The sequence below is a fragment of the Pseudorasbora parva genome, chromosome 13, assembly GCF_024679245.1.
Source record: "Pseudorasbora parva isolate DD20220531a chromosome 13, ASM2467924v1, whole genome shotgun sequence".
In the NCBI taxonomy this organism is placed as follows: Eukaryota; Metazoa; Chordata; class Actinopteri; order Cypriniformes; family Gobionidae; genus Pseudorasbora; species Pseudorasbora parva.
Window position 1 is genome coordinate 9,798,342 of NC_090184.1, and position 21,457 is coordinate 9,819,798.

The 21,457-nt window shown below is 37.2% G+C and overlaps 1 protein-coding gene across 1 annotated transcript in view; it reads right to left on the minus strand.

Moving 5' to 3' along the window:
• clcn6 (chloride channel 6) overlaps positions 1–20,612 on the minus strand; it is a 30,300-nt gene extending 9,688 nt beyond the window's left edge. Inside the window, exons 1-18 of the mRNA XM_067413128.1 lie at positions 20,484–20,612; positions 19,666–19,728; positions 19,470–19,535; positions 19,318–19,383; positions 18,660–18,726; positions 18,476–18,582; positions 17,040–17,166; positions 16,711–16,778; positions 13,513–13,571; positions 12,858–12,990; positions 12,628–12,741; positions 8,539–8,705; positions 8,275–8,392; positions 7,640–7,769; positions 5,832–5,985; positions 5,537–5,693; positions 1,217–1,323; positions 34–220 (exon numbers count right to left, since the gene is read on the minus strand). Coding sequence (XP_067269229.1) covers positions 34–220; positions 1,217–1,323; positions 5,537–5,693; positions 5,832–5,985; positions 7,640–7,769; positions 8,275–8,392; positions 8,539–8,705; positions 12,628–12,741; positions 12,858–12,990; positions 13,513–13,571; positions 16,711–16,778; positions 17,040–17,166; positions 18,476–18,582; positions 18,660–18,726; positions 19,318–19,383; positions 19,470–19,535; positions 19,666–19,728; positions 20,484–20,558 — 1,965 coding nt within the window. The 5' untranslated portion in view covers positions 20,559–20,612. The remainder of the gene's footprint in view (positions 1–33; positions 221–1,216; positions 1,324–5,536; positions 5,694–5,831; positions 5,986–7,639; positions 7,770–8,274; positions 8,393–8,538; positions 8,706–12,627; positions 12,742–12,857; positions 12,991–13,512; positions 13,572–16,710; positions 16,779–17,039; positions 17,167–18,475; positions 18,583–18,659; positions 18,727–19,317; positions 19,384–19,469; positions 19,536–19,665; positions 19,729–20,483) is intronic.
• Between the last annotated feature and the right edge of the window lie 845 nt (positions 20,613–21,457).

Consider the following 21,457-nt stretch of genomic DNA (forward strand, 5'->3'; position numbering starts at 1 on the left):
ATAAATACTGGTACAAATGGTGTGACGTTGTACCTTGAATTTGATATTGTTGCTTATGAGGATATTTCCTTTCATAAACTCCTTCTCATTATCTCTGTTCTCTGTGACGACGGGGAAGGCATGATAGACTGTGGTCCTCAGGATGCTGACCAGAGACTGAATACGTGTGTGAGGATACACGTACGTCAGGTTGGGCTCCATTATGTCACTGGCTGTCAATCTAAATGGAGAAAAATTAAAAACAAAGATGACAACATTGTACATGACTATCATTAATTTATGCATTCATTCATTCATTCATTCATGAAACAAATTATTTTAAGAGAGAGACTAAGGATTTGATTGAATTTTGAGAGATGAACTAATGATTTTAAGCAATGAATTTTATAATTTTATAATTAATTAATTAACAGAGATAATGACTTTAATGACTTTTGAGAAATAAACTACTTTCATTGTGGATGGATGGATGGATGGATGGATGGATGGATGGATGGATGGATGGATGGATGGATGGATGGATGGATGGATGGATGGATGGATGGATGGATGGATGGATGGATGGATGGATGGATGTTTAACTCTTTCGCCACCATCGTTTAAAAAAAAAATAGTTGCCAGCTTTTTTGATTATCTAGAATATTTTGTTGTATAAATATCTGATAGGGATATCACAGGGATACATATCAGAGGAAATTGTGTTTTTTTCAAAGACAACATTGGATCGGATTCAGAATGATTATCAAAATAAAGATGGAGTATATTGAGTCCAACAACACCCCAAAGCTTGCAGTCCTATAGCTTGTCCTGGGTCAACATTTCATTCAGTAACTAGGCAGTATCTGGAGATTCTGTACCCTTTCAGATGTCTAATAACACCCCTACTTTTACAATGGAAAGTGTGAAAATTCCGTCAATGGCTAGGGAAGTGTTTTCTCATAAATGACTGAACTGATGAATTTTAAGATACTAACTAAGAATTTTGATCAATAAATGAATGGAATGAATTAAGTGGTGCCAAAAGTATTTAGACACATATATACAAACATCATTACATTACAAAATCTAATTTGTTCCCTAAAACTTGGATTATTTGACGAATAATGCTAGGAAATGCCGACATTTTTAAGTGCATCCTAAAAAATCTAATTCTGGGAGCCTCTGTGATCCAGAATAAAAAGCCACTGTGACGCATATAATTAAAAAAAGGTCTCACTTGTCCATCTCGACTTCTGTTTCCCACTCCAGCAGGGGGACTCCTTTCAGGTGAATGTGAATATCATATATTCCCTTATTAAAGAAATCTCCTGTCCATTTGGCCACCTGACAAAAACAATAGCAGTTAGCAGTGTATAATTAATTGAAGAGAAGAATGAGAATATTTGTAGATTACTGTATTAAAGGTCCTGTTCTTAGCGATCCCATCTTTCAAACTTTAGATAGTGTGAAATGTTGCTTTTAGAGCATAAATAATACCTGTACAATTATAAAGCTCAAAGTTCAATGCCAAGCGAGACATTTTATTTAACAGAAGTTCCCTTTCAAAGCCTACAGCGAACGGCCGGTTTGGACTACACCCCTGCACTTCCTTCAGGAATGACGTCACTAGAACCGTTTGTTGACTAACCCTCTGCCCACAAGAACACGCAAAATAGGGGGCGTGGTCTTGTTGCTCTCCCATGTGGAGAAGAGCGCACATTGAGCGCTTGCATCTCTCTGTTATGGTAAGAGGCGGGACCTTTCCGGGGAAAGTGTGCTAAGCTGCTGTCCAATCACAACACGGGAAGCACTGGCCCAATCAGAACTCGTTACGTATTTCTGAAGGAGGGACTTCATAGAACAAGGAAATCATCAGGCCGTTTTTAGGACAGAGAAAACAGCGCTGTACAGATAAGTAAATTGTGTGAAAAACACGCAAAACACGAACTCATGTTATATTGCACACTGTAAACACAATCAAGGCTTCAAAAATACACGAAAAACGTGACCTTTAAATTCTAATTATGCCATACTGGGAGGACATTCATAAAGGGTGTAGTCTGATAAATTTGGACAAACTGTCCAAATAATTGTATTTATTATCACACAAACATCCTGGATGATGATAACCTACAGTGAGGAAAATGAGTATTCAAACACCCTGCTATTTTGCAAGTTGTCCCACTTGGAAATCATGGAAGGGTCTGAAATTGTCATCGTAGGTGCATGTCCACTGTGAAAGACATAATCTAAAACAAAAAAAATCCAGAAATCACAATGTATGATTGTTTAACTATTTATTTGTATGATACAGCTGCAAATAAGTATTTGAACACCTGTCTATCAGCTAGAATTCTGACCCTCAAAGACCTGTTAGTCTGCCTTTAAAATGTCCACCTCCACTCCATTTATTATCCTAAATTAGATGCACCTGTTTGAGGTTGTTAGCTGCATAAAGACTAAGAATCAAAGCATAAGAATCCAACTACTAACATAGCCAAGACAAAAGAACTGTCCAAAGACACAAGAGACAAAATTGCACACCTCCACAGGGTCTCAATGATCCTAAGAAAGGCGAGAAATCTGTTGGTTAATGACCTGAAAAGAGCTGGGACCACCGTTTCCAAGGTTACTGTTGGTTATACACCAAGACCTCATGGTTTGAAATCATGCATGGCAAGGAAGGTTCCCCTGCTTAAATCAGCACATGTGCAGGCCCGTCTTAAGTTTGCCAATGACCATTTGGATGATCCAGAGGAGTCCTGGGAGAAAGTCATATGCGACCAAAATATAACTTTTTGGTCATAATTCCACTAAATGTGTTTGGAGGAAGAAGAAGAATGAGTACCATCCCAAGAACACCATCCCTACTGTGAAGCATGGGGGTGGTAACATCATGCTTTGGGGGTGTTTTTCTGCACATGGGACAGGGCGACTGTACTGTATTAAGGAGAGGATGCCATTTATTGCGAGATTTTGGGGATCAACCTCCTTCCCTCAGTTAGAGCATTGAAGATGGGTCGAGGCTGGGTCTTCCAACATGATAATGACCTGAAGCACACAGCCAGTATAACCAAGGAGTAGCTCTGTAAGAAGCAAATCAAGGTTCTGGTGTGGCCCAGCCAGTCTACAGACCTAAACCCAATAGAGAATCTTTGAAGGGAGCTTTTACTTAGCAACAGGCCAGAAACCTGACTGATCTAGAGAAGATCTGTGTGGAGGAGTGGGCCAAAATCCCTTCTGCAGTGTGTGCAAACCTGGTGAAAAACTACAGGAAACATTTGACCTTTGTAATTGCAAACAAAGGCTATTGTACCAAATATTAACATTGATTTCTCAGGTGTTCAATTAATTATTTGCAGCTGTATTATACAAATAAATAGTTAAAAAAAATCATACATTGTGATTTCTGGATTTTTTTAATTTTTTTAGATCATGTCTCTCACAGTGAACATGCACCTACGATGACAATTCCAGACCACTCCATGATTTCTAAGTGGGAGAACCTGCAAAATAGCAGGATGTTCAAATACTTTTATATTATGTAGATATTTTCCTCACTGTATATAGCCCTATTCTGACATGATTAGTTTAACATGGAGAGGTGGGGCAAAGTAATTATTACCAGATCTCCTCAGAGATTTTAGTCCCATCCGATTCTGCCATCTTAGTAGGCTAAACATTATGGACAATGTCAGTAAATGTGTACGTAAATATTCCATCGTTTCCTGTTTAAAAGTAGTTTCCCAGGGTTTTCCAAGTATGAAGGCACTTGAAAAAGAAATTACGTTGTGTTCTAGATTGTGGGACAAGTCTGTGGCAAACCTCAAGTGTTTTCTGCTAAAAAAATTAGCTATCTTTTTCAGATAAAAAAAATAAATCCCTTGTCAGAGCCAGAGGCATGAAACTTCTTTTGGCATTAGGTAAGTGCCTATTACTGACAGAATCCAATCAGAATTGAATTTAATTCATAAATCGTTTGTCCGGACCTAACTGTTAGCAACTTTATACGCACATGACGACAAGGAGGTGATGGGGCTGCATAACTCGAATTAAAGGGTCATGAAACCCCCCTGCTGCAGCGGTGTTTTTTCACACCTTCGATTTGAAAAAGCTTGTTAAAAGGGGAGTGGTCGACTGTGAAAAGGTGGGATGGTATTGTGTGGAAAGAGGGAATGTTTGCATAAATAGGGGAGTGTCTGTCAGTAGGTGCTGAGCGGTTCTGAGACATGTTCTTGGTTCACGTTGGCATTGTTTACCACAGAGAGATTAAATGAGGGATGAGTACAGCGAATGAGAGAGTTATGAGTGGCGTGCAGCAGAGATCGCAAATCATTCAGCTCTTCAAAGTTCAAACCAGCATAATTCAGTGAGAAATGAAAATAAATGTTATTCTGCATGACGAAATATTTTGCAAACGTGATAAAACTATATTTGTCCAAATATGCACGCTGTTTGGCAAGATGAACAACGCGCCGACTTGATAAGAGAACGTGAACCACCCAACATGCGATGTGATAAGAGATGTGTAATTCTAGATCGGGGTAAAAGCGAAGAGGTTTGAGGCTAGTCTCGACCGCGCATTGCCGTGACGATCCGCGCTGTCTATCACTCGGCAGCTACATCTATATTTGTCCAAATATGCATCACACTGTTTCACTAAGAGCCCGAACACATGCGGTTTAGTGCATGGCTGTGACGACAAATAAAACGGAGAGGACGTGGCTTTTGTTCATTGGCCTACAGATTACAGATTGGTTATTTTGCACTCCTGACATAGATAGTCAACGCTTGCAGGTTCGGCGTGCGATTCCTCAGGTGAATTTTACTTTACCGAGCCTTTGTAGCAAAGGCTTCCACAGACGGCGCCGGTTACAGCTCGCTCGGCGCCCTTTACGTTACTTCGTATCAGCACAACGCCTAGCTTTCCTCCATGACTTTTCCGCACGCTGCTTCCAAAACTTCCCCACCATATCTCTACAATAATGATGTAAGACGAGCCTGACAGAAGTGACTGTCTCATGCATATTAACTAAATTATCTTGTATGCATACTACAGCGCAGGGATTGGACTGAATGAGCTTCATGTCATGAATATATATCGAGAATTGCTCAGAGCGGTCGACGTCAGCATGTGCCCAGCTGCCCATACTTGGGCCGAAAAGGCCGTGCCGACGTCAGCATTTGTGACGTTGCTCCGACTAAACTTTTCAAACCGGAAGACAGAAATCGCTCTGAAAAATGCAAAAATAACTATTTTCACATATGCATACCATTAATGAGTACCCTTAGTGTTTTCAATGATGTGCAGCCTATACATATCTGTTTACATCTCAAAAAAAGTGTTTTGGGGTTTCATGACCCTTTAACCCTCCCACTTCTGCTAGTTTTACTGGATTCTCTTATCCCATGCGAATTGGCCATTAATAATACAGACATCCTGTGGTAAAATTACATTACTCCATCTACCCCTGTAAAACTAATCCTGTCCAAATAGGGCTTAAGACATTAAAACAACAAATTCAGATATCAGTTATTCTGATTTTTGTTTCCCTACCATCAGTGTTATCATAATGGGAAGTCCATATGTGATCTCATTGGTGGATTCAATTAAGATGACTGTCAGGCTGATGGTCATTCTAACCACACCTCCTAGGAAGGCAGCTGCTCCAATCAAGGCAAAGGTCCCCGAATAGATTTGCATGTGGAAGTTACTGCAATTACACACAGTAAAACAACATTTTAAATTTATACCAAAAGATTATGATGAATAAGATGCATTAAATACACGTCCTGTTCCAAAAGGTGACCTTGGTAGTTCTTAAGACACTATAAACAGGAATAAATCTTACATTTTGAGGACATTGGCCACCAGGCGTCCAAGTGAAGCTCCACAGAGAAGAGACGGGACAAACAGACCACTGGGGACGGACACACCATATGTCCAACAGCTCAGAAAAAAATACAGCACAAAGAACAGCGAGAGGGTGACCGGACTAAAGGTACCTGTGAACAAAACCAGACCAAGTAGGGAGAAAGAGAGACAAAGAGGGTTAGAAAATACAGTGATATAGTAATATATACACATCTCAGGAAACATCAATGGATGTATAATTACAATTTGGATTCCAACTATTATTATGCCCCATTCCATGGCACAATGAAGCCTAATGAATTTAGTTATTTTATTTTTATTTTTTACAGCAGTGTGAATGCATCCTCGCTAAATGTTTAGTAGTTTTCAGTAGGTGTAGAAGTGCAAGTCAAGTCACCTTTATTTATATAGCGCTTTTCACAATGCTGGTTGTTTCAAAGCAGCTTCACAGTGTTAAGAGGAAAATAATGCAACAGAATTTGACAACACAAACATACGAATCCATATTAAACCCTGTGGCTTGTGGCGACACATTGACATCTTAAGACTCGGTTTCTCCTTGTCTTAAGACGTCAATGTGTCGCTACGAGCCACAGGGTTTAATATGGATTTGTTTGTCTATGTGTCTTTTTTACCTCATATCAGACGACTAGCGCCATTACTTCCACCGAAGAAGGTCAAAATACCGGCGCGATCATAGACATATTTACGTAGTAAACATTGTATTCATCAATAATATGCATCTAGACTTCTGGAATGGAAAATGATGGGCCGCCTCAAGAACTGCCTGCTCTCGCCGCTGAAGGGAGCATTTACTACTTATAAAAAAATGCAGGTCAGGAAGCGGGTCGGGTAACGTTACAATATTTTCTTTTTTGCGGTCCGAGTTGCGGACGGGTTAGCTGAAAACTTCGGTCGGGTACGGGTTGTTTATACATTGACCCGCGCATCACTGATGTCTGTGTTTTTTACTCTCATAGAATTACACCCCATTGACATGCATATACGACTGGAACAGCAACGGCTGGAGTTAAAAATCTTAATTTGTGTTCTATTGAAGAAACAAACACACCTACATCTTGGATGCCCTGGGGGTAAGCAGATAGGCATCAAATGCTCATTTTTGGGTGAACTATCCCTTTAAGCAAGGACCTTAAGAAAAACATTTTTCTAAATTTTCACATTTAGAAAAACTAAGTGGCATAATGGATGGAACTAGTCTCATCGTGGAGGTGGAAAAATCTAAATCAAATTACAATTCAAAAGTTTGAGGTAAGGTTAAAAATATATACAGTATAGTATTACTTTTATTAAGTGACAGTACAGACATTTATAATGTTACAAACAAGTTTTTTTTTACCTGAAAATTGAGCAACAAACTAGCATATTAGAATGAGTTCTGAAAAAACTGAAAATTGTAAATTGCAACAATATTATTGTTTTTACTGTATTTTTTATACCAAATATGTGTGGCCTTAGTAAGAAAAAACATAAGTATTACAAACTTTTGACCTCTACTGTATTATTTATACTAAGTAATTGTGATCTCAATACTGATCAGAAAATGTTTGAAAAAATTGAGCAGTCCTAAAACAGATAGAGCAAATGACAGAAATGTCATAATTTCGGTAAAGGTCTTTAAATCTTTTTATTATCATTTTCTGAAATGACTATGGAAAGCAGTAGGTGACGGAAAAACAGGTGGTACATTCAAAATAGCAAAATATGCTGTTAATTATAAAAACACCACCTAAACACAGTATATTGCTGCTGTAACTTTCTTACCATTCTGGTGGAAGAGCTGGTGGATTGCCACCTCTTGAGGGTTGAAGAACAGAGTCGCCATGTCATTATATGTGTTGTTGTAGCAGAAGAATCGTCGTATGGTCGAGTTCACCTCCTCATTTACAGACCCCTACAAAACACAAACCATTACTTCGCCTACTGTCTGTCTGCACATGAAAACGGTTTCTAGAAATTAGAAGTTAAAATCTCATAAGAATAAAATGAAGTGTGGTGTTTCCCAAAAGCATTGTTAACCAACTAGTACTTCTGTGATCATTTGAATTATGGTAAGACAGAAATACCAATACTGTGTAGTTGCCTATACATGAAAAATGCCTTCTCTGGGTCAGCGGCAGCGTGAACACAGATTGGAATGTTACAGTAGGATTTTGTCTAGTGTTTAATCGATATAGCCGAATCGTTGTCATGTAGGAGAAAGATTGTGTCGGTGTTTGAATCGAGACTGCGGTCTTTTAACGATTAATCGTGCGATTAATGGTATCAAATGATTCATTTAAATGTTATTACAAAGTAGTTAAAGACACTCAATATAAAGTGGAACGAATGAAGCTAAGAAAAATATAGAATGAAAGAATGACGCTAAAAGAGAGAAAGGAAGCTGGTCTCAGTCTGACCTGTGTTGATGTGTTGTTATTTATGGTGGAGACTAAATCTCGGCACTCCCCCAGAGTCACTGAAGCCATGAAGATCACTAGTGTGGTCACCATACATACCAGCAGACTCTCCAACACCCTGCCAATAAAAGGAATATAAAATATTGTCATATGTACATGACAGAGAGCTACTCTCTTCATATCTGGGTAGTGATTTAAGCTAAAAGTTGTTTTGAGTAGTTTAATTCAATACTGAATCCATATAATTAAGATATCTCTCCGCACCTGATGAATCTTGCTTTGGGATGAACGTTTCTCATGCGGTATTTTGCGAGCCGTTTGTTGATGCAGTTGAACAGCGCTCCTAGCAGACCTCCTGCCACACCCATTAATACAAAAAACGCCAAATCTACTGCCGTCCACAAATGACATGACTTATCTCCATCTGTGCACTGCAGATAGCAAAGAAAAACAAATAAGGCAACACCACAAACCTGATTCGGTTTGTTTTTCAGCAATTCATTGATCATTTTTAAGTCAACAGGAAACTGCATTCGCAAGTGATCAGGACGTGGAAGATTAAGGTCAAATTCACCCTCAAGAGCATCTTAGTAATTATGACATTAATAATAAATTACTGCATTATCTATTATTTATTTATCTTTTAATTTAAAAAAGCTGCATTACCATTGTAGGTAATGCAGATTTTAGTCTAAATCAAGTCTAAATCAAATAGCATTATGCCTTCGGTTAACTCTTTTTTTTCTCTCTCATCATCAGCATGGAAGATTTTTATTTTATTTTATGAAAATTGTACTCCAATAATTAATTTAATTACAGTAAAAATGTTCATTATCCGTTAAATGCATATCATGGGTCTTTTTAAAGTTAGACATCAACCTTCTTAGTATGCCTCAATCTATTCATTATAAACATAAGAAAAAATATAAAATAATATATATATATATATATATTTTTTTTTCTTTTTTCTTTTTCTTTTTTTTTTCTGTGCAACAAATAATTGAAGCTCTGATGACTTAAGTGCAATTCACCCTTTATTAATCAAGGTGCCAATGTCTAAAACACAATGATGACGTGATGTTTTACTGTAAATGACTGCAGGCATAAAACAAAAGAATACACATACATAATGAGCAAAATTATAAATTGCTGAGCGATTTACAGCAGAGCAAGTACTGAACGCAATCAAATATTAGTCACTTGATGGTGGATCTGGTGAAGAAACTGTCAGCCTTGAAAATAATAGTGTTGAGAATATGGTTGAGATGGCAAATTCAACCCTGAAAGTATAGCCCATGCTGAAAGCTCTGACGAGGACAAGTTCCAAAAGGTAATGAAATGCAGTATACTTAATTTTATTCTTTTGTAATTATTATTAAAACATCAGGAGAGTTTTATGCTATTGCAGCAGTTAGAAATCAATCCGTATTAGATATAGATCTGAATTAGGCATGTGCCGATATCAATTTTTTTATCAAGTTGCGATTAATTGCTGAAGTTTTATCACGATATACGATATTATCACGATATTGAAATAAGTTGCAAAAAAAAGTGTTGCCATAGCATAACAGCTTTAAGAACTATTTTTTTAATAACAAAAATAACTGAATGTTTAATACAATAGTGCACCAAAAATATATACAGCTCTGGAAAAAAAATTAAGAGACCACTTAACATTGAGAAACAATGAGAAATCAATGTTAAGTGGTCTCTTTATTTTTTTCAGAGCTGTAAAAGTACAATTTTCAAACAGATTAAAGTGCAAAAGAATTGGGCTATAAAGAACAACAGGTATTGAGCAATAGCTACATTTGGTACAGAATGTATAATGTTTTTGGTAATGTTAGTTAAGAAATACTGATTGTTAGTTTTTTATCATAGGTCCATTAAAAAGTTATTTTGATTTTGATTGTAATGTTATTAAACAGTAACTAAGAAATTAACATTACTTAGAATGATTAATTCTTTATAAGAATTTTTCATTGTCAGTTTTGTAATAGTAAGTCATATGTCTCAAAGTTTTACTAAACAATAACAAATAATTAGAACAGTTCTAATTATTAGGGCATGTTGTAGTCCAGATTAAAACATAAAAATGTTTAAGTTTGAAAATAAATAGCCTATTAAGTCTTTAAGTATTAAGTATTTGGTGCTGTGATGAACAAAATTGAGATTACAAAAAACGAATGGCTGTTTTAAAAACTACAGGAGGTTTTTTGTTTGTGGGGGTTTCCGGGGTAATCGCAGCATTCTGCCGTTCCATCAGCACCCTCTGCTGTCACTGAGCGGCACTTCAGCAGCGCGTCTCCTTCACCGGTTCAGTCATGTGCAAACGCACGTTGGGCTTGTTTATATCTGAGCGCTTCCCTTTGACGCAGAATAGCGGCGTTGAGCATTTATATGGTTGATGGGCAAAGGATTCTTGAGTGCATTATAAAAAAATTATAAATTGTTAATAAATTATTTACGATATTTTAAAGTGCCCACGATAACAATATCGTGCATATTCATTATCGTGATAAATCGCATTATCGAAAATCAGCACATGTCTAATCTGAATATGTAATAATGATTGGCAAAACGTTTATGCATTAAAGGGTTAGGAAAGTTATAGGCAAATTAAATGTTTAAAGTTAAAAAGATAAAAATCTGTCATTAATTACTCACACCCCATGAGACCTTCGTTCATCTTCGGAACACAAATTAAGTTATTTTTATGAAGTAATCTGAGAGCGCTCTGACCCCTCTATAGGCAGCAGCATCACTGCAACTTTCAAGGCCCAGAAAGGTAGTAAAGAGATCATTAAAATAGTCCATGTGACTACAGTGGTTCAACCTTAATGTTATGAAGCTACGAGTATTCTTTGTGCACAAAAAAAACAAAAAAATAACTATTTAATTCAACAGTTTCTTCTTGCCTGTGCCAGTCTCCTACGCTGTTGATGTAATAAATACAGCGCAGTGGTTTCAAAGAGCTACGTTAGAACGCCGGCTTACCATTGGCCGACACCGTTCACATGAGCAACACGACGCATGCATGTGATGCTGACGCAGGAGTTGGCCAATATTAAGGCGGCGTTCTGACGTAGACCCTGGAAAGGCTGTCTTTACAACGTGAATAGCACAGGAGAATGACGTTGGAGAGAAGAGATTGTAGAATTGTTTTTTTTGTTTTGTTTTTTTTGTGCACAAAAAGTACTCATTGCTTCTTAACATTAAGGTTAAACCACTGTAGTCACATGGACTATTTTAATGATAGCTTTACTACCTTTTTGGGCATTGAAAGTTGCAGTGATGTTGCTGCCTATGGATGGTTCAGAAGCTCTCTGATTTCATCAAAAATAACTTCATTTGTGTTCCGAAGATGAAAGAAGCTCTTGCGGGTTTGGAATGACATGACGGTGAGTAATTAATGACTTCTTTTTTATTTTACTTTTTTTTTTAGGTGAATTCAAGGTGGGGTAAGTGTTATTTCAAAACCGTTTTAGAAAAAGGACTGGGGCCGAGTGGAATAACAAACCAACCAGCAGGTAAGGGGCGTGTCTACTATCGATGGTGAGAAGAGAGGATCAGTGCACGTCATTATTCAAAACACACAAGTCACACATGACGGACATTAGCCGAGAACTTTTGCTTGAATACGCGTCATGTTCGCTTGTTTGTTCATTTGCGATCGTATTGTCGTTCACTTCAGCGATGAAGACCCGTTCATTTCCACACTGTATGGAGCATCTAAATCTCCTCACTGTTTCAAGCGTCAGCTCACAAAATGTGTCCGACAAGCAAGATACTGTACTCCTAATATATGTTTGTTTCCTCTTTTCATCTATATAACCACAACGGTCATAATTGTAATATGTCATTAGCTGGACTATCGAGCTTGTATACTAACCTTATCGAGTTGTTTATGAGAACTGTTAGTGTTTTTGTGATCGCTATAACTCTAATTTTGTCATAATTGTAATATGTTGTTAGCTGGACTGTCGGCTCATGTTCTATCGAGTTGTTCATGAGAACGGTTTGTGTTTTTGTGATGGAAGGGGTGACTTTTTCATTGAATATTCAACCTGGATTATTAACACATAGATTCCGCCATAGTCGTTGTCTGGGTTACGTATGTGTGGGGCGGCGCTATCAAAATAGGGCAGAGACCCTTTTTGGTGATTTGAAATATCAACAACGGTTACCAAAAAGAACTTAGCCCACCTTTTAAAAAAAGTTAAAAGTGAAGTATCAGAGGACATGAAGGATTTGGTTCATTTAAAATGTGTCATGTTATTACCATATTATCACCTAACTTGCATCAACACAATAAAAGGGACTTTTTGTTTTCATGCTGTAGTTCTTCTTTACCTTGAACTCTCCAAAGTTGAGCAAGCCAGGGAGCTGAAAGGATCCCCATTTATTGAAGTTGATCCCAGAACGAAAGAAGTTGAGTGTAAAAGTGGCAGACATAGAGCAGAACAACTAAAAGACAGAAGAGAGACAGAGAGAGAGATAATTATAATGGATGAAGTTTAAGTAGCACTTTCTGAGCAAACGCCAAAGAATACATGACCAAAATCCAACTAACTTTAACATACCACTTTCCATGTGAGAGCCTGGTTCCAGAAAGATGACCCCTCCTCCAGACTAAAGAGTGTGCCCCCTATGGGTGCCCCGAAGGCAGCTGCAACTCCGGCCGCTGCACCCGCTGAGACAAAATCCCTTTTGTCCCTGAAAACAACATAAAATAATACAAAAAATTAAGGCAATTCTGATTTCTGGTTATTAATACACATTTCAAGTCTTATTTTGTGCATTTAGACAGTGTAGATTATATTTATGATTACATTTACATTTTATGATTTATGCTGTAGAAGTATTCCTCATTCTTACTTAATGTAAACTAATGTAGTTAACCAAAGTTAATAAATGAAACCGTACAGAAAAGCTACACATGATATTGGATCATGTTAACCAAAAAACGATTTCTTTAAATCTAGCTTTAAACATTGATACATTTTCCATTTTAGTCAATCATCACCGGATAAATTGTTCTGTACTGCAATTTTTCCCATATAAAGATACCACATTACAGAGGTAATCATTCTAGCTGACCTCATTACTGGAAAACTCTTACTCACTCTTACCGATTATAGAGGTAAACGGTTGCAGCCAGTGGAGGTAAATGCTGTTTTACATTCAGTTTGCATTATGTAATCAATGATTTAGTGTTTGGTGTGGCTCAGTGTTTACCTGTCACTGCGGAAATAGGGAAAGTGAAAGCGGATCTTCTTGAAGGTGATGCTCTGAAACTAAGCACACATACAAACATGCGTTCAAAAGATTTAGCAATGACTGTGGCAGAAAAGATTCTCTTAAACTCCAAGGACCCTGATATGTCATCATTCTGGATCCAAGGGCCCAGAATGATGACATCAAGCATATACTTTCAATTTTAAATGTCTGTGGAGGAGCTCTGGTCTCATATGTGGAACCAAAGCTTAGAATGTCTACTTTCTGGAAATATGTATCACTTTGCATCTGTTTTACAAAAAGTGACTTAGTTACACTAAATTACTCTGGGACCATTTTTGAGGATTTCCGCCTGATCTGAAGGGAGGAATATTACCTTTTTTAATGTAATTTTCCACCTACCCAAGTCTAAAGTCTCCCCATACCCATAAACAGTGGTATAATTGCAATAACCCAGTGTCATTTTAAAGAAAACACTTTGAAATGACATAAAATACTGCTGAAAATGACAAATATTATAATATTAAAGGGGGGGTGAAATGCTGTTTCATGCATACTGAGCTTTTTACACTGTTAAAGACTTGGATTCCCATCCTAAACATAGACAAAGTTTCAAAAACTAATGTTGGACGTTTGATGGAGTATTTCTGTGTTAAAAATACTCCTTCCGGTTTTTCACAAGTTTCGGCGAGTTTTTTACGAGTATGGCTCGACTTGACGTTAATAGATCGGAAGGTCCTTGTATGGGCCGTACGGGCTCTTCTCCCGGTAGGGTGCGTGCGCGCGCGTTACTAGAGCGAGAGAGGACATGCACACCCATAAAGACTCTCTCAGGTGCAGTTCCAGTCGATCCAGGCGCCGCGCTCCACTTTATTCCTATGGGTGACGTCGAGCGACTTCAACGCTTCAGCACAGCATTCTGGGAAGGCAGCGCTGCATTTGAACCGATTTGAACGCAGAAATGACAGGAAGCTTCACAACATCGCAGATCTCCACGGCCACTGCTGTCACAGGACTTCACCAAATCATGCCAAAGAAGTGTGTTTTTGACGGAGCGGTCCCAGCGATAAAGGTTCGGTCCTGCTTTGGAAGCAGCCGGTGAGTAACGTTAAAACTGCTTCAAATGTCTGTGCTGTTGGCTCGTCGCGTGAGTAAACATCAGTAAACGACACGATCGCGTGCTTTGTCATTCAAATGCGCTAACGGACTCTATTGTGTTGTTCTATGTACACTAGTCTGACGTGCAAAGAGTAAATACAGTACATACCACAGAGACGGACGTCCTGCTGTTGCCGTTTCTCCTGTTCAATTTATTTCAGCCTCCGAATGATTCTGGATCATTCTCTGTATTAGCTGAGCTGGATAGCCATGAGTTTCTCCACGCTTGAGGACGTCACCGCTTTGCGCTCGTCATTCTTTAGCTCCGCCCACACGATACGCCTCCAGGCGCTTGGTTTTTTCCGGAAAGACTCGGTACAGCCCATATTTATTTTATAAATATAATAAAACTAAAGACTTTTCGGAGATAGGAAGGATGCAATACTACTCTATAGGTACTCAAGATTGACATGAGATTGACTGAAACTGAGTGTTTCACCCCCCCTTTAAATATTATGTTGTCTGTGCTATAGGCACTTTTTTTTTTCTGGTAATACATTTTTGAAAGTGTATAATCGCAGGTCCTGTGTGCTCTAGCAACCTGCACATAGTTTTGGTTGTTTCCAGCATGTCAGTAAACACTGGAAAAAAGAAGTTTGTGACACCGGGATATTGTATTTATACCACTGTGCGTGGGTATGGGAAGACTTTAGATTTGGGTAGGCTGAAATTACATAAAAAAGGTAATATTCCTCTCCTTCAGATCCATTTGAATAAATATTGTATACAACATGATAGACATTTTTTTCCCCCAGTATTTTCTGACATTAGTGAAAACAGCTAAAACTGTCTGCAGGGGGCCAGAGCACACCGTTATACACTTTCAAAAAATTATTTCTAACCAAAATAAAATTCTAAAAGCGCCTCTTTTTTGAGGTTTATTACAGCTCAGACATATACATCCAGTAAATGTGTATCACTTTTAACAGTGTTTGATGTAACATTGTAGGGTTTCCTGTTAAATTACACTACAATTGTTTATTTAGATCACATTATGTGGGTAAGGGAAGTATTTTTAATTTGGAAAGGCCAAATCCAGGTGAAAATCCCCCAAATGGTCCCAGAGCGTAACATTCAGAGAACAAAATCAATAAAGTATTGTAGGACTGAATTCTTTACTGCCCTATTTACACAGAAATCCTAGAAATCTTTCTAAAGGTAAGGTCTAAATTCTAAAGGTATATATGTGACTTAAACGCAGCACAGCGGTCTTCATCATAACATTATGCTAATGCATATCTAGTGAAAGAAATTCACCAATATGCTGATTGAGGACTGTTAGGACACTCCAAGCACAGGATGGTTCTGTCTGGGGAGACGGCGTCATTTGCACCTCTATGACACATCTATCTGTACTATTTTCTTCACAGGACATATGCGCTTCCCACTACATACTATTTATCTACTAGTGAGTTCTAACATGTAATTATGTCATGTTTGGTCTCATCTGACAGCTTATTAACTGGACTGAAATGTGTTGAACTTAATAGAGATATTAAAGTAGCCTACTGTACAATCTACAGTCTATTGCTTAACCATGCATTGAAGAGAATATGTTAATGTACTTCTCCCTCTCTTGATCACCACCCATTTGGCACATCTTTTGGTTTCGGTGTTGGTATTCAACGTATTATAAACAACAAAGGCAACTGGAGAACTAGGAGAAAGGCTTTAACCCTGTCACACTAGTGTGTAACCTCATTCTATAAGAAATGCTTTTATGGCTTTTCCTGCAGAGCAGTGCAATATTTCTTATAGTTAAGGGTTTTTTTTTTTTCCTATACGGTATGTTGTTCCATTCTACTCTCTGTACATTTAAACATTTAATTTAATGAATAATGTTGTCTAATTTAGGCTTTAAGAATCTTTCCTTTTAGAATGATAATGTTGAAAGCTAAAGTGGTTGTAACTTATAATACTTCTAGCCTTACAGTATTGTCAACCGTAACATATCTTATATAGCATAAGGATTAAAGATTAGTGATATCAGTATATGTATTATTCAGCGCATGTTGGAAATATTAGCATATGGAGGAATACCTGAGGAAGTCCCGCCCCTACTATCGCTCCACTGTGGATCATTGGTCCCTCTTTACCCACAAACAATCCTGAAAAAAAAAAAAAAACTGAGTCAGCCTGACACAACATTTTAAAAGATATAACACTGTCATTGGTCTGAATGGCTCTGGAAAACACCATGTCATTTATTGACATAGTACCTTTATCAGGCCAGTTTTCAGATATTTTCCTTGAAAATTTGAACCAAAACGTTTTAAATGGCAATCACAATTACCAGTCAAAAAGAGTACAGAGTCAGGCTTTATTATATTCTTTGTACTGTTAATATAGACTATGTTCCTCATAATTACCTCCAGCAACAGCAAACAGGACACCAGTGACCTTACAAATGAAGGTCCGCAGCCGCACAATTCCTGGAATCTTCACTCCGTTAAGGTAACTTTTAATTTCTGGGATACCAGAGCCAGCTGCAACAGGCTATAGACACAGGGTAAAAAAAAAGGATTGATTATAGTCCCCTCACAAATGAACAATATACAATTATTAATATATATATTAATATATAAAACATGATTAAGCGTCCAAAATAAAAGTTTGGTTACATAATGCATGTGTCTCTGTGTGTGTGTGTGTATATATATATATATATATATATATATATATATATATATATATATATATATATATATATATATATATATATATATATATACACACACACACACACACACACACACGATTAAGCATCCAAAATAAAAGGTGAGTTGAGGTGTTGACTTATCCTCCAAATTCCCCAGATCTCGATTCAATTTAGCATCTGTGGGATGTACTGAACAAAAAAGTCAGATCCATGGAGGCCCCACCTCACAACTTACAGGACTTAAAGGATCTGCTGCTAACATCTTAGTCCCAGATACCAAAGCACACAGAGATTAAAATATTCATAAAACATTAAACAATATCCAAAACATAAACCTCAATTTATGATGAATCAATAATAAATTGTAAATGTGTTCAGCATTCTGTATTCAAATATTTTAGACTATTTTAAGTGGCAAAGCGAGGATACATTCAAATTTAACGTATGACTTCGGCAGGCATGTGCAATGATACTAAGCAGGACAGCGGGTGCCTGAACCCTCCCCAGCTCCACAGTTTTCCAATGTAAATCTGTGGTGAAAAATAGAACTGCAGCATCCTGTAAATTAATTAAGGGCCATTGGGGCAGATTATAGACCTGCTTATTTTCACGTTAGCTTGCATAAAGCCGCTACAGACCAAGATGATATCAGTTTGCAGATTCAGTTATGTGTTTTCATCAGGTCAGTAACTAGTTGGCATGCCTGTTCTTCTTATGTGGACTAGTGTATCAAATTACTGAGTATAAATCCTTTAGATTAAACATGCTCATGTGAATAGCCTTTATATAGTACTGTTGTGTTTGTTTTAAGTTACTTAAAGCCTTAGAAGCTTATGCTGCATTTATGCGTAGTCATAACCTTAATTACAAGATGGCAACCCATGACATTCTACCTGGAGCTGTTCACATCCTCAGACTCAGAGTTTTTATGTCAATGTTATCAAGTTGAGGGTAATTTAATACCATCTCTCATCTCGTGACGCTTTACAGACTCTGCTGTGTGCGTTCATGTGTTTTGAAGGAGGCGTGGCTTTGGAAAGCACTGTGAAGGGATGGTGGAAGCTCATGCTTTCAAAGCTAGTTTGCTAATGCTAGCCTCTCTGAAATTGCCTACCCCACCTTTAATCTGTATTCAGATGTTCTTACCTCAATGAGCACCAGAACACTGGAGATGAATATGAACATCATATTGAGAGCTAGCAGCTCCAGTAATGAGAGCGCTAAACAGCCATTCTCACTGCATTCCTCCACAGCTAAACAACACGTCAAGGACTCCACTCAGCAAAATTACAAAAACAAAACACAAAGGAGCATTGAGCAGAAAAGATACAATGTCCAACCAAACTGAACTTAAGCTGAGTAAAGAGTCGCACGAAGAAATCCACGAACAGGCCAGTCTGAAAAAAAGAGAGAAATCCCCATTTTTATAACCACACAAACTATACGGAAATTAAAAGTCAAATATTTCACCCCGGAATAAAAAAGTAAAGGGTTTGGTTTAGGGTTAGTTACTTATGTAATTATGCATACTTTACTGTAATTACTATAGTAAGTGCATATAGTAATGTGTAATTACATCACTAAAAAAAAGAGCATTACCAAAGAATCCTAATGGTCCCAAAAGACCTTATTTTCTATTTTGAAATTAACACTTTTTTTATTTAATTTGGGGGTAAAATATGACCTGGCCACATTCATCAATATATTTGAATATTTCTAAGTATTAAATGTAAACACAACATAAAGTTACAGATATTATTAACAAACTACTGACCACAACAAATATATTCATTCTCATTTTATATGGCATATCCAATTCCCATAATGAGTGACATTTGATTTTAAGAAAATTAGCTAAGTATTTGCTAATTTAAATTTCAAACTCTATAGTAGAAATATCAAGACAGCATAAAAATAACTTGCAACATTGTGAGCTCTAAACCCTGATGAACATAATTTTAGATGCATAACTCAGCTGCAAAACGTACCAGTCCTGTTGATACGCCAATTGCAAAGACCAAAATCCACTTTATCGCTTCAAATTTTCTGGCTTTCTGTAAAAGAAATGGGATATTGAGCTTGGTAAACAGGGACATAACATAATTGAATACGATAAAATGAAAATAAAATGACATTTCACCTTATTATCCAACCCCTCTAAAACCTCCAAGAATGGCTCATTTATGCATCGGTCATAATCCAAACTCTGAAATATCAAATTATTAATACAGATACAACCTGCAACATTCATATTATTTAAAAATCACAGGTAAAGACAAAATATCATGTTTCAAATCTCACGTCTCATATTTACTTTATGTCCATTATTCACTGACCTCATAGTCTTTTCTTGGCAATATTTCCTCATCATCATCTTCTCTGGTTTCACCCAGTATTGTCTAACAAGCAAATGGCAACAGTAAAATCACAATCAGGTTAATACATTTAGAAAATGAGATCAGATGCTTTAGAAACTAAATCCAAAATATGATAGTTTCCTTTGGGTTGTTCTGAGGTTTCCCACTGGGATCTCAGTCTTCAAAATGAACAGATGGCCTGTGATGACTCTAAACAATGGAGGGACTCTTCCTGAGAGCATTTCTGACATTTCACTTTATTATACCTAGAATAATGACTGAAGCAAACGATTTGTCTTCAACTACTTCTTTACAGCAATAAGGAAATCTACCAGTATTATTAAATCAGGTTGATCATCATAATTTCAAGAAAAACCAGACCTAATGAACAGCCTATCTAGGCAATATTTGGTGATATAATGCCCAAATTATATGACGTCAAAAACGACATATTATCCAAAACTGATACAATAGTCAGTGGTCATTTGTCCAACAATATCTCCTAAACACTAAACAGGGCGCACACAGGCTTCAGTAACAGTTAACTTACACTTTGACGTTCAGAGAATTGCATTTTAATGTAGTAGCTTGTTGAGTTTTACTGACCTCAGTACATTTAATTTGATTGCTAAACTCATTGTTAGTGTACACTTGATTTACATGGTGATGTTTACAGTGAATGTGGGTGGAGAACAACAGATGAAGCATCATTTAACGCATATTAGAAAGCACGCGCGTTTCATTTAAAAAGTCGCTTTACAGAAGGACACAGCTATTACACATAAATGAGTTCATACCAGCTCCTCTGGTGTTCTTGTTTCGCCTTCATTGCAGCAGCACTGACAACACAAACAGCCTCCACAGCACGCCATCTTCAGCACCAAACCGCTACTAGAGCGCACCCGATCACATGACCATCACACGAGAGCTGCTGAGGTATTCAAGCGCGCCCCAGCTGCACATCTTTAACGCAATGAAGCTGGATTCGGATTCGATTGGATTAAAAAAATATTAAACGCACACCAGCTGCGTACCTTTAACGCAGACAATCTGGATTCGATTGTATTCAGTAGTTTGGGGGTTGGGGGTTCGAGTTTTTTATTTAAATTACAATTGGGGATACAGAGTCATGCAAAAACACTTGAATCTATGAGAAAATAAAATCAAAATTCTGCATCTAATATCAAAAATCAATCATCGAATACATAAATTACCCTTTTCTGCAACTGAGATGTCTTAACAGCTTTACAATTGTTAGAAGTCAGAGTCATGAAAAACATTTAAGTCAGTGGAAAATAGTCTACCATTTGGTAAATTTAACATACATTTCGCTTAGCCTATGTAGGCTAATGTAGGCATATATGCTATTTCCCAAATAATATAAGAATTTAAATTGTAGTAGGCTATCCATTTCAAATAAACTGGTATCACAATTCATAAACAGGCCCCCAACAGTGAGAGCCGTAAAATTACATGATTTATTTTCTTGTTGATAAGGTAAAGTCACATTGGGGGAAATACAACAAATGAGGTTTAAATATTCTTTCGGCATTTGTCCCAAGAATATTAACAAATTCAGTGTAATAGGTAACCTGACTGATTCAATAAGTCTGTAACAAAAATAAACCCTTTTAAACCATACAAAACCATTTTGTATATACAAAAATAAATAAGTTAATGATTGATTATTTCAAATAATACAGGAATGGGGAGAAAAAAAATGTGTTTGTAGACCAATTTCCAAGCACCAGGTTGTGTAAAACTAGACAGC